A 14,110-nucleotide genomic window follows, 5' to 3' on the forward strand; every position below is an offset into this window, starting at 1 on the left:
GGTTGTCTGACTTCCTGTTTATGTCCTGGAACACGTCTCTCTCACTTTCTGTACATGTCTACAGACATGTGTGCCTGACTTCCTGTCCCTGACCGTGGGCTCTGCTGTCTGATTTTCCTGTTCCTGTCCAGGAGCCTCATGTAACAAGCTTGCTTACACACGAAAACTTGGCATACGCCCTTTTTTCACGACAAAGATGTGATGTATACTTGCCAACCCTCTCCGGATTTTCCGGGAGTGTCCCAAAATTCAGCGCTTCTCCTGAAAACCTCCCGGGACAAATTTTCTCCCGAAATTCAGGCGGACCTGAGTGACGTGTCGACAGCCTGTTTTCACAGTTTCATTAACGTCCTTCCAGTGCGGCAACAACACACAACAACAGCAGTCACGTTTTCGTCTACCGTAAAGCAATTCGTCTGCCGTAAACAGCAATGTTGTGACACTCTTAAACAGGGCAATACTGCCATCTACTGTACATGCATATGCGACATTAACATCTACGGCTTTTAGAGAGTGCAGTGCACAACTGCCCACACAACAAGGAGACGAAGCAGAATGCATCATCAGAGAGGGTGTTCAGCATGGTTAGAAAAATAGTGACAGAGAATAGAACAAGGATGGACAATTCAACCCTTAACTCAACAATGAGTAAATGAGTGTGTATATATATATATATATATATATATATATATATATATATAGCTAGAATTCACTGAAAGTCAAGTATTTCTTATATATATATATGAGAAATACTTGACTGGGTGAATTCTAGCTGTAAATATACCCCTCCCCTCTTAACCACGCCCCGTCCCCCCACCTCCCGAAATCGGAGGTCTCAAGGTTGGCAAGTATGTGTATCAGGACTGACGTTGACGTGGAAATGCCCCACACCAAATTCATGGCTGATGTACGCACATTGGTGGTTGTTCGGGCTTTGCCAACATTTTAATTTTAACAATTTAAAAAAGATCGAGGCAAAGACACGCATTTGCTCTTTCGCCAATGCATTTAATGCTTCATATTCATATTAATATTTTTGAGGACATATATTATTTTAATCTAGTCAATAATTTCACCACCTACTGCCGTCACAATGTGTTCCTCTGACTCCTTGGCCATGTCAAGCGGACAGCAGTAGCGGGTGGTCGCTGCACACTGGTACCCGGAGACTGAGGATTATGTCACTTATACCACAAACTCTCCTGCATTGTATTGATGAATTGAGTAACCAAACAAGAGTCAAAGTCTTTCGTATCCTTTGTGATATGCTGCCATGTTTACATTTAAAAGGTTGCAAGAGTACATAAGTCCGTCCACTAGCACCACCTATAACCATCTATAGCAGTGGTTCTCAACCTTTTTTCAGTGATGTACCCCCTGTGAACATTTTTTTAATTCAAGTACCCCCTAATCAGAGCAAAGCATTTTTGGTTGAAAAAAAAGAGATGAAGTAAAATACAGCACTATGTCATCAGTTTCTGATTTATTAAATTGTATAACAGTGCAAAATATTGCTCATTTGTAGTAGTCTTTCTTGGACTATTTGGAAAAAAAGATATAAAAATAACTAAAAACTTGTTGAAAAATAAACAAGTGATTCAATTATAAATAAAGATTTCTACACATAGAAGAAATCATCAACTTAAAGTGCCCTCTTTGGGGATTGTAATAGAGATCCATCTGGATTCATGAACTTAATTCTAAACATTTCTTCACAAAAAAAGAAATCTTTGACATCAATATTTATGGAACATGTACACAAAAAATCTAGCTGTCAACACTGAATATTGCATTGTTGCATTGTAATGAATGGAATAGCCTATTATTCAATAAATATATTTATAAAGGATTTTTGAATTGTTGCTATTTTTAGAATATTAAAAAAAAAAAATATCACGTACCCCTTAGCATACCTTCAAGTACCACCAGGGGTACGCGTACCCCCATTTGAGAACCACTGATCTATAGCACCACCTATAACCAGTAGCAGTGACTATATATTTTTTTGAACGCTCGTCTGTTTTGGCGATGTACCGTATTTTCCGGACCATAGGGTGCACCGGTAAGGCGCACCGCCGTTGAATGGTCTATTTTTTTAAAGCTTTTTTCATATATAAGGCGCACCGGATTATAGGGCGCATTAAAGGAGTCATAATATGATTTTTTTTTTTTTCGAAATGTAAAACACTTCCTTGTGGTCTACATAACATGTAATGGTGGTTCTTTGGTCAAAATGTTGTATAGATTATGTTTTACAGATCATCCTCAAGCCGCTTTCTGACAGTCGCTTACGGATGCGCCATTTTGTGGGCGGTCTTATTTACGTGGCTCACCTTCGGCAGCGTCTTCTCCCCGTCATCTTTGTTGTAGCGGTGTAGCGTGCAAGGACGGAAGTGGAAGAAGTGTCAAAAGATGGAGTTAACTGTTTTAATGACATTCAGACTTTACTTAAATCAATAACGGCGCAGCATCTCCTCATCCGGAAACAACAACACCAGAAATGTGTCCCGTGAAAAACTAATAACTAAAGTTCCTTGGGTGTATAATGTAAACTCATGACACCGGTATGTTTTAGTGCTTTCATGGCGAGTTTACTGACAGATATAAGTATGAACTTTACACTTTATATTAGAAATGGCAACAGTGGAGGATGAATGTCCCATAACAAGAAGATAGAGAAAAAGGAGAAGCTTATCGACTATGGTGTGGCCACGGACTACAAAGGCGGACGCACGCAATTTTTCAGGACTTATGCAGATCCCAAATATAGATCAGAAGGTAAGAAAAGTTGCTTTTGCATAATATTGCGAAACAAAATGCCAGATAATATGTCTTACCTTGTACACACACCATAATAATACTCGTATGTTGAAGCACATCAAGCGGTGCGACTTCATAGCTTACCAAAGTCGTACTAAAACATTTTGATAGATATTTGAGTGCTGTGTGTAATGTTTTATATTTTCAATGGAACATATAAAATGTTGGTGTTGTTTACTTGAGTCATAATGCCATCATAGTGCAGCCTACATTTATCTCTTATGTTTGACTGCCATCTACTGGTACCCACTTATCATTACACCATGTACCAAATAATAGCTTCGAGGTGGGTAAGCTCAACCAAACGTATTCCTTACATTAGGCGCACTGGAAAATGAAAGGATTTTAAGTGCGCCTTATAGTCCGAAAATACATCCATCTGCTTCCTCACCTTCTTCCTGATGCCCGACCATTTGTTTTTTTATTTCAGTCTGCGGTTCCCGCAGCACACAAACAAAGTTTATTTATATAGCCCTTAATCACAAGTGTCTCAAAGGGCTGCACAAGCCACGACGTCCCAATTCAAACTCGCTGGCAATAGCTCCAAACGCCAGAAACAATCACCTCCTACTGTCTTGTGATTGGCCATAAAGTGCAGTGCTTAAGCAAATGGCTACTTTCAATATGATTTGTGTTTTTAAAAGCGGGCGTAACCTGGGTGTGGTCTGGGCATGCCATGTCAAGCCGACTCCTGAGATCAATTCCACGTTTATTGCAATGCAACAAAGTAATGTGCTTGAATTTGTGTATGTGCACTAGGGGTGTAACGGTACGTGTATTTGTATTGATCCGTTTCGGTACGGGGGTTCCGGTTCGGTTCGGAGGTGTACCGACCGAGTTTCCACACGAACATATGAAGTAGCCGCCTAAGTTAAAGTCTTAACAAGCTGCTCTGCTTTCTGCCTCTGTCTCTGTCCTACACAGCACCCATCATTGTCCCACCCACACAACCATCTGATTGGTTACAACCATAGCAGTAACAGCCAATCAGCAGTGCGTATTCAGAGCGCATGGAGTCAGTGCTTCTGCGATGGGGTTAGCAGATAGGTGTTTGGCAGGTAAGCATCAGGCAGCGGACTTTCCCCAAATTAAAAATAAAACACCTCCCAGTCAACTACTAGTAACATCACTATGAGCCCGTTGACGTTCTAGAAACAAACTGCAGCTCAGCTCGCTCGCAGTCCTCGCTTGAGGTGAAGGCTAATTAGCTTTTAGCGTAATGTTAGCTCATTTTGCGGTGTGTGTGTGTGTTAGCTCTTGTGCGGTGTGTGTGTGTGAGTGTGTGAGTGTGTGTAATCTTTTGTAATGTAGTAGCCTAGTTTTGAATGGCAGGGTCCCTGCTATCACATGTTGATAAAAATATAACATTTACATAATAAAAATCAACGACAGGCTTCCCAAATGCTGTAATAAATTAAGCATGATAAGTTGACTTGAAACTGTTTAATGTTGCACTTTTTATATGTAGAAGAAAAGTTTTGTCATTTTATTTAATCTGAGCAACAACTTGAGGCAGTTTAATGTTGATTAATGTGGGCAGAATTATTATAGTGTTCCCAATGTTAAAAGGATAAAGCCATAGTTTACAAATTTGGTAAATAACCAAAAAAATGTTTATTTTGTTGTTTTCTTACTGTACCGAAAATGAACCAAACCGTGACCTCTAAACCGAGGTACATACCGCACCGACATTTTTGTGTACCGTTACACCCCTAATGTGCACACTTTAATACATCTGAATTTTTACGTGCATACAGAGTTTTCTGGATTTGACCGTATGTTTATATTTAGTATGAAATCCACGAAACTGTTGTTACATGAGGCCCCAGGTGCGTGACTGTCTTACTTCCTGTTACGGTTTAGATACTTCATATTTCTGTCGAGAAGCACAGTCGTTGCACTTCCTCTTCCTGCTCATAAGGTACAGTACCGTAAATATATAAAAAAAACAACACCTGTATAGGCTCTCCAATAAAAGCAGCGATTTTACTGGGGACGCTGGTGGCAAGCGTCTCTTTGAGCTGGTCAATGTACTGTTCATTAGCGATGCAGTGGCCTGTGGGATTAAAATGACAAATGCATTATCAGTGACAGTTAGTGTTGCTCAGAGGCCAGTACAAACGTCCAAATTGGGAATTTCAATTGAACAATTTTGAGGATTAGAATTTATGTTGAATTAGCTTGTTTTAGCTTAAATGCTAAAGAAAAACACAAACACTAAAATTAATCACAAATTCCCTTCATCGTGAAAAATTTATCATATTCTCTTGATATGAAAAAGAGCAAATGACACAAAATGTGTTACTGATTGCCAAGATGTTATTGAGATCGAAACTAAATATGACCATCAAACCTGATTAACAGTATAGTGCAGTGTTTTTCAACCACTGTGCCGCGGCACACTTGTGTGCCGTGAGATAGTCTGGTGTGCCGTGGGAGATTATGTAGTTTCACCTATTTGGGTTAAAAATATTTTTTGCAAACCAGTAATTATAATCCGCAAATAATGTGCCGTTGTTGAGTGTCGGTGCTGTCTAGAGCTCGGCAGAGTAACCATGTTATACTCTTCCATATCAGTAGGTGGCAGCCGGTAGCTAATTGCTTTGTAGATGTCGGGATCATGGTTTGTTGTGATCACAATATATGCAGGCGACAGCGGGAGGCAGTGTGCAGGTAAAAAAGGTATCTAACGCTTAAACCAAAAATAAACAAAAGGCGAGTGCCGCTAAGAAAAGGCATTGAAGCTTAGGGAAGGCTATGCAAAACTAAACTAAAACTGAACTGGCTGCAAAGTAAACAAAAACAGAATGCTGGACGACAGCAAAGACTTACAGCGTGTGGAGCAGACGGCATCCACAAAGTACATCCATACATGACATGAGAATCATCAATGTTCCCACAAAGAAGGATAGCGTCCGCACAACTTAAATAGTCTTGATTGCGAAAACAAAGCAAGTGCGGGGAATAGCTTTCAAGAAAGACATGAAACTGCTACAGGAAAATACCAACACAAGAGGAAAAGCCACCAAAATAGGAGCGCAAGGCAAGAACTAAAACACTACACACAGGAAAACACAAAAAAACTCAAAATAAGTCACGGCGTGATGTGACAGGTCGTGACAGTACACCTACTTTGAGACAAGAGTTATAGTGATGCATGCTTGGTTATGGTTTAAATTCATATGCAACACTTGCGAGAACGACTTTTTAATTGTTTCTGCTGGTTGTGTGCCTCTGGATGTTTTCAATGAATAAAATGTGCCTTGGCTCAGAAAAGGTTGAAAAACACTGGTATAGTGTACATATTGTCATGCTTACCGGACAGCAACATAGCCTTGAGAATGGGTGCCAATCATCTGGCTATTTTAAAACTATACATTTCTCAAATCTTTTATGGACACAACATCAAACTGTGACCTCAGTATCACAGTCCAGTAGGTTTAAAGATTTTAGCGCATTCACAGGTTTGCTACAACTCCTAAGAATTAGTTGATGATTGACAGTAGGAGACTTTGAACTTCTTGTCCACTTTTTACTGATAAAAAAAGCACATGTCCCCATTACCTGTGTGCTAATAAAAATGAAAGAAATTGATTAAGAATCAAGCAAACTACCGAAAGACCTAAAAACAGCTGGTTGATTATGGTGGCTTGTCAAGAAATACAGTATGTTCCAGGATATATGCTTGATTTAGGACAATACATTGCTCACAGAAGACTTAACCTTGAATTGACAAGAGTGTTGTGTGCTGCTGTGTACCTTGGGCACAGTTACAGTCTCTGATGGTCTGCACGGGAGAATCCCTGCAGTGGCTTCCTCCCCACACACCTCTGAACACATCAGGACACATGGTCTGTGTTTTAGGGTGGAAGAAAGTCAGCAGGATTCAGGGCAGCACGAAGCGTGAAAAAAACACATTAGTATGTATTAAAGAGCACAAGAATACAAGACTAAAGATACTACAACTATGAGGTGTAACATTCATAAAGAGGTCATATAAAATCAATATACAATGTACAATACATCCACACGCACTTTCACTGTACATACATACTAGAGATGCGCGGTTTGCGGACACAACCGCGGAGTCCGCGGATTATCCGCGGATCGGGCGGTTGAAATAAAAAAAAAATTAGATTTTATCCGCGGGTCGGGTCGGGCGGTTGAAATAAAAAAAAAATTAGATTTTAAATAGATTCAGGCGGGTGGCAGTTAAACCAGTTCAGAAATATATATACATAGTTAAATGTTGTTACCCACATACGAAAAACGAGCAGGCACCTGCAGCATATGCCACAACAGAAGAAGAAAAAAAAAAGAGATGGACACTTTTACGGAGCGGAGAAGGGACGCCTCGCCGGGGTCCGGGACCGAGGCCCCTTCCCCCGAGAGGGCCCCACCGGGAGCCGTAGCTGAGGCGATCCGCGAGAAGGGCCCGACGCACGGCCAGGGTCACCACCGCGCCCACCGCACCGACACCCCGCCTCGTCCGTCTTCGCGTCACGCGCAGCAGGTAAGCAGTGCTTACCTGCCCGCCACCCCCGTGGCCGGGGGCTCGTAGCAGGGGTCACTCCGCGCGCTCCGCCCGCGCAGCTTACCTGCCCGCCACCCCTGTTGCCGGGGGCGCGTAACAGGGGTCACTCCGCGCGCAGTGCGCTCACGAAAGGGGTGGGGCTCACCCTGGTTGATATAGACAGCAGGACGGTAGCCATGGAAGTCGGAACCCGCTAAGGAGTGTGTAACAACCCACCTGCCGAATCAATTAGCCCTGAAAATGGATGGCGCTGGAGCGTCGGGCCCATACCCGACCGTCGCCGGCAGCGAGACGCGCTTGGAGGTGCGCTCAGCGCGGCTCCCATATGATTGCGCACTGGTGTGCGTCTGGGCCGTGACAGCGTGGCACGCATTGAATGTCTGTGCATCAGTCTCCTTTCTTTAACAGGCAAAAGCTTTATAACCTCACTAATGCCTTGCATCGTCTATATTAGATATATAACAACGGGCGGGTGCGGGCGGGCGGGGTTCTGATTAAATGTTAGAGCGGGTGGATGGCGGATGGTTGACGACTTTCTGATGCGGTTGCGGATTAAATAATTGCCTATCCGCGCATCTCTAATACATACATACACATGCACATATTCATATATTCCTACATACAAGTGTACACAATCATACTCACACGACTACACACCCACATCATGAAACTAACTGCAAAAGCTTAACCTAATATTTACCATAACAATGTAAAAGGTTAATATTAGAGATGTCCGATAATATCGGCCTGCCGATATTATCGGCCGATAAATGCGTTAAAATGTAATATCGGAAATTATCGGTATCGTTTTTTTTATTATCTGTATCGGGGTTTTTTGTTTGTTTTTTTTTTTAATTTTTTTTTAATTAAATCAACATAAAAAACACAAAATACACTTACAATTAGTGCACCAACCCAAAAAACCTGCCGATAAATGCATTAAAAATGTAATATCGGAAATTATCGGTATCGTTTTTTTCTTGGTTTTTTATTAAATCAACACAAGATACACTTACAATTAGTGCACCAACCCAAAAAACCTTCCTCTCCCATTTACACTCATTCACACAAAAGGGTTGTTTCTTTCTGTTATTAATATTCTGGTTCCTACATTATATATCAATATATATCAATACAGTCTGCAGGGATACAGTCTGTAAGCACACATGATTGTGCGTGCTGCTGGTCCACTAATAGTACTAACCTTTAACAGTTAATTTGACTCATTTTCATTAATTACTAGTTTCTATGTACCGGTAACTGTTTTTATATCGTTTCACTTTCTTTTTTATTCAAGAAAATGTTTTTAATTTAATTATTTTATTTTATTTATTTTTTAAATTACCTTATCTTCAACATACCTGGTTCTCCAAATTAGACATAATAATGTGTTAATTCCACGACTGCATATATCAGTTGATATCGGTATCGGTAATTAAAGAGTTGGACAATATCGGAATATCGGATATCGGCAAAAAGCCATTATCGGACATCCCTAGTTAATATAGTCTGCTCCTCTTTCTTCCTCTCCTTTTCAGCTTTCTTTTGTAATTCAAGTATTCATTACATTTATGTGTTGTTGCATCTGAAGCAATTGTATTGTTGATAATGGAGGTAACTATTATGACTCATTATCAATAGTGTTATTCCTATTGGTATTTTTATTGTTTCATTTGTAGTGCAATGAGGTTCAATATCGTAGCGGCGTTATTACAATTTACTTCACAATCTGTTCTTTTTTTAATAATTTTTAGTACCGTAGTACAAGTCGCTTCGGAATATAAGTCGCAACGGCCGAAAATGCATAATAAAGAAGGAAAAAAAACATACAAGTCGCACTGGAGTATAAGTCGCATTTTTGGGGGGAAATTTATTTGATAAAACCCAACACCAAGAATAGACATTTGAAAGGCAATTTAAAATAAATAAAGAATAGTGAACAACAGGCTGAATAAGTGTACGTTATATGAGGCATAAATAACCAACTGAGAACGTGCCTGGTATGTTAACGTAACATATTATGGTAAGAGTCATTCAAATAACTATAACATATAGAACATGCTATACGTTTACCAAACATTCTGTCACTCCTAATCGCTAAATCCCATGAAATCTTATACGTCTAGTCTCTTACGTGAATGAGCTAAATAATATTATTTGATATTTTACGCTAATGTGTTAATAATTTCACCCACAAGTCGCTCCTGAGTATAAGTCGCACCCCCGCCAAACTATGAAAAAAACTGCGACTTATAGTCCGAAAAATACGGTATAATATTTGTATGTGTCAGAATAATTGTATCTAAGTTATCACAAAACTTTGTGTTTCAATGAGTTCCCGGCGAGCAGACAAAAGCTGTCTTTGATCTTACCAATCAAAAGGTTTGTAAAACTCCACCGTGTAGGATGGGAAGCGACATGAAGGTGTGTTTTTTTTAATGTATTGTAATCCACAGGAAGATTTTGTCTTGACCCGAGATCTACAAAGTGGAGAGGAAGCAGGACCTGCCCCCCTCCAGGCACCTTTTCTTTTAACTGTTTTGTGACCAAAGGCAGTGGCTGTTTACGACCCCCTTCCTTTAGAAACAGCTGTTGCCATGTAATCAGGGAAAGTCCAAATAAAAGAGGAGGTGTACAATCTTTCGTCAGAGCGTGGTGGGAGACTGTACAAGAGTACAACCCAGTTGTTTCTCCTCAATTGAGCTAAATTGAATTCTGTCTGTTTAATTTCTTACTTCTTTGTCTGTTTAATAGATGTCATCAGTGTTTGAACCTGACAGTATGTATCGTATTTGCTGATGTAGTTCTGTTGTTGTTTTTTTCTTGTTGTCTCTGTGTTATCCCCTCCTGCTCCGGTCCGGCTGCGCCAAACATTGAATATATCCATTTATCCATCCATCCCATTTAATAAAGTCAAATACAAGTAGAGCGACAGGATAAATATACAAAATATATTTCCGACCAATTAGGTGAAATTGCATAATTTCCCACGGCCCACCAAACAATATCTCACGGTACACTAGTGTGCCGCGGCACAGTGGTTGAAAAACACTGCAATATAGCAATGCTGCCTGAGGTTGAGCCAATCTGCGGGTGAGGGGCGCCATTTGGCATGAAGAAGGGCATTTAAAATGTAATTTAATGTGCCATCCCTCATAAGAGTATAGTGTCAAACTACCCTTCTTAGCTCAAGTGGCTCTTTTGGAGCACAGATTTATTGCTTATCTTCAAAGGCAGTAAGTAGCACTGGTTTTGAATCACGGTTAGGATGGTTTATAAATTTCTGCTTTAATGATGTTAAAATAATTTTGCACACACACACAAAATATTTCCCGTTAATTCTTTTTAGTAGAAACAAGTTCAAGTTTAATTAATAAAGTATAAAAATAGTCACATAAACAACAAAAAAGTGTGAAAACATTTTGTAATGGGGTGGCCTGCAAATACAATTCTGCTTAGGGCTCCAATTTAGCCTGGTGTGGCCCCTGTTTTTGTCTCATCTAGTGGCCACTACTACTGTAGCATGGGTATTTGTTGTCAATGTAGCCATTTTTATGCTTGAAAATGCTTAATTCAGGCTAAAACAACATGTAATATGCGTTTAAAAAGTCCACGATTGAGTGACTTCAGAACGTCACTGCAAAAAGTCAGTGTTCAAAAACAAGAATATTTTTTTACAAAAATTAGGGGTATTTTATTTGAACTAAGCAAAATTATCTGCCAATAGAACAAAAAAATTCAGCTTGTCAAGACTTTCCAAAACAAGTAAAATTAGCTAACCTCAATGAACCCAAAAATACCTTTAAATAAGTATATTCTCACTAATAACAAGTGCACTTTTCTTGGTAGAAAAAAAAGAGACATTTTTGCTCAATATGTTGAAAAATATTCTTAAATGAAGTAAATGCTAGTGCCATTATCTTGACATAATGATATGCGCTCGGCATTACATTTCTTGAAACCAGCAAACTTATACTAAAAACTAATTTATTGTTGTTAATGGAAAGGCAACAAGGCAACCGCTTGTTACTCTCGGGGTCTCCTAGCCGCTCAGGCAAATCATATGGTCTAAAAATGCATTTTTCCATCGATAACACGACATCATCGCGCCAAGTGCGTGCTCTTTCAGTAAATTAGTGCGCTTATATACAGCCAGGCCCCCGGCCAAATGTTTTTTTTATTGTAATTTTGAAGAATTTATCTGAATGTGCATGAACTATTTCTGTTCAAAATTGTTTGAAATGTCACATGTTAAATGTTTAAATATTAACTCTCAGGTTACTGTACAGTGCCAACTGTACTACTATATGAGTACTTATGTTGTATTGTTTCATTGAAAATAAAACAGCAAAAGTCCATTTGGCTGTCATCTGTTTTAATATGAGACACAATTGTGTCAAAATAATTTTTTTTTTTTTTCATGTGTGAAAGTAAGAAATTGTTACTTTAAAAAGTAGTTTTATACTTTGCAACAGTTGATATTCCAGTTTCAAGCATGTTTTACTCAATATAGGTCATCAAATCTCAGTAACAAGCTGTAATATCTTACTGAGATCATTTAGGACCAAAACCCTTAAAAGACACTTAAACACTCTAACATAAAATCTGCTTAGTGAGAAGAATTATATTATCAGACAGAAAATAAGCAAATATCACTCTTATTTGAGATATTTAATCTGACTTAGATTTCAGTTTTTGCAGTGGTCAAAGCGCTATGTCGCAAGGGACCACCGTATTCTAAATACTACAAAAATGAAGTGTATTACAAGAAAATACTTTAGTCAAAATATTAACTGAAATACTGTGCCAAATATAATTTTACAAAAATAAAGTTGAAGTATAAAAATTATACCAGATATTAAATTGTAACAAATATTTCTTGTCATTAAATTTTTTTACAAGAAAAAATACAACTTTATTATCACTAACGTTTAATTTTAAACAAATTCTCATTACCACTTTCCTCTTTAATCTCATATAGAGATGTCCGATATTATCGGTCGATAAATGCGTTAAAATGTAATATCGGAAATTATCGGTATGTTTTTTTTTATTATGGGTATCGTTTTTTTGTTGTTTTTTTTTTAAATTAAATAAACATAAAAAACACAAGATACACTTACAATTAGTGCACCAACCCAAAAAACCTCCCTCCCCCATTTACACTCATTCACACAAAAGGGTTGTTTCTTTCTGTTATTAATATTGTGGTTCCTATATTATATATCAATATATATCAATACAGTCTGCAGGGATACAGTCCGTAAGCACACATGATTGTGCGTGCTGCTGGTCCACTAATAGTACTAACCTTTAACAGTTAATTTTACTCATTTTCATTAATTACTAGTTTCTATGTAACTGTTTTTATATTGTTTTAATTTCTTTTTTATTCAAGAAAATGTTAATTTATTATATATATATTTTTTTTTAAGTACCTTATCTTCACCATACCTGGTTGTCCAAATTAGGCATAATAATGTGTTAATTCCACGACTGTATATATCGGTTGAGATCGGTATCGGTTGATATCGGTATCGGTAATTAAAGAGTTGGACAATATCGGAATATCGGATATCGGCAAAAAGCCATTATCGGACATCCCTAATCTCATACCATTGCGACTCTTTTGTCAAAACACCATTCTCTTAACTTTTCGACTTTATTTTTATATTACAGATATTTCTTAACTTGTTTTCTTAGCTCTCCTAGAAATACTACCATGTGTGTACGTGCGTGTAAACAATTGCCGCCTTAATTGACATTGAGGGGGAAAAAAAAGAAAAGAAAAAGTTGCTGATTACACGTGCGCTATGTGGCAAAGAAAGAAAGTGAGCCATACGTACGTTCGTAGAGCCTAGTCCTATGGCAACTGGGAACTTGTAATTTGAGTTTGAAGTCAAACCAATTGTCTGTGAGCCACCGCCGTGGTATGATCCTCTGCAAGAGAGAAAACAAAGAATATTCTCTAACATGAGTGTTAGACACATACTGTATCACACATACTGTACAGCAGTGTTTTTCAACCTTTTTTGAGCCAAGGCACATTTTTTGCGTTGAAAAAAATCCGGAAGCACACCACCAGCAGAAATCATAAACTCAGTTGACAGTTAAAAGTCATTGTCGCAATTGTTGGATATGACTTCAAAGCTTAACCAAGCATGCGTCAATATAGCTCTTGTCTCAAAGTAGGTGTACTGTCACCACCTGTCACATCACACCATGACTTATTTGGAGTTTTTTGCTGTTTTCCTATGTGTAGTGTTTTAGTTCTTGTCTTGCGCTCCTATTTTGGTGGCTTTTTCTCTTTTGTTGGTATTTTCCTGTGGCAGTTTCATGTCTTATATTTCCCAAATCTACTTTTAGCAATCAAGAATATTTCAGTTGTTTTTATCCGTCTTTGTGGGGACATTGTTGATTCTCATGTACTTTGTGGACGCCGTCTTTGCTCCACAGTAAGTCTTTGCTGTCATCCAGCATTCTGTTTTTCTTTACTTTGTGGCCAGTTCAGTTTTACTTTCGTTCTGCATAGCCTTCCCTAAGCTTCAATGCCTTTTCTTAAGGGCACTCACCTTTTGTTTATTTTTGGTTTAAGCATAAGACACCTTTTTACCTGCATTTACAATGCAATTAGCTACCGGCTGCCACCTACTGATATGGAAGAGTATTACACAACAACAACACATCATTTGCAGACTATACTTACTGGTTTGCAAAAAATGTTTTTAACCCAAATATGTGAAATTAGATAATCTC

General features: G+C 38.6%; 1 protein-coding gene across 4 annotated transcripts in view; it reads right to left on the reverse strand.

Moving 5' to 3' along the window:
- agxt2 (alanine--glyoxylate aminotransferase 2) overlaps nt 1-14,110 on the reverse strand; it is a 73,245-nt gene that overhangs the window by 25,397 nt on the left and 33,738 nt on the right. For 2 of the 4 annotated variants that reach the window (XM_061926997.1, XM_061926998.1), the window contains exons 6-8: nt 13,201-13,294; nt 6,580-6,673; nt 4,776-4,876 (exon numbers count right to left, since the gene is read on the reverse strand). In XM_061926997.1, the coding sequence (XP_061782981.1) occupies nt 4,776-4,876; nt 6,580-6,673; nt 13,201-13,294 (289 nt within the window). The remainder of the gene's footprint in view (nt 1-4,775; nt 4,877-6,579; nt 6,674-13,200; nt 13,295-14,110) is intronic. The other 2 variants (XM_061927000.2, XM_061926999.2) reach the window with 1 other exon arrangement.

Source organism: Nerophis lumbriciformis, linkage group LG32, assembly GCF_033978685.3.
Source record: "Nerophis lumbriciformis linkage group LG32, RoL_Nlum_v2.1, whole genome shotgun sequence".
NCBI classification, from domain to species: domain Eukaryota; kingdom Metazoa; phylum Chordata; class Actinopteri; order Syngnathiformes; family Syngnathidae; genus Nerophis; species Nerophis lumbriciformis.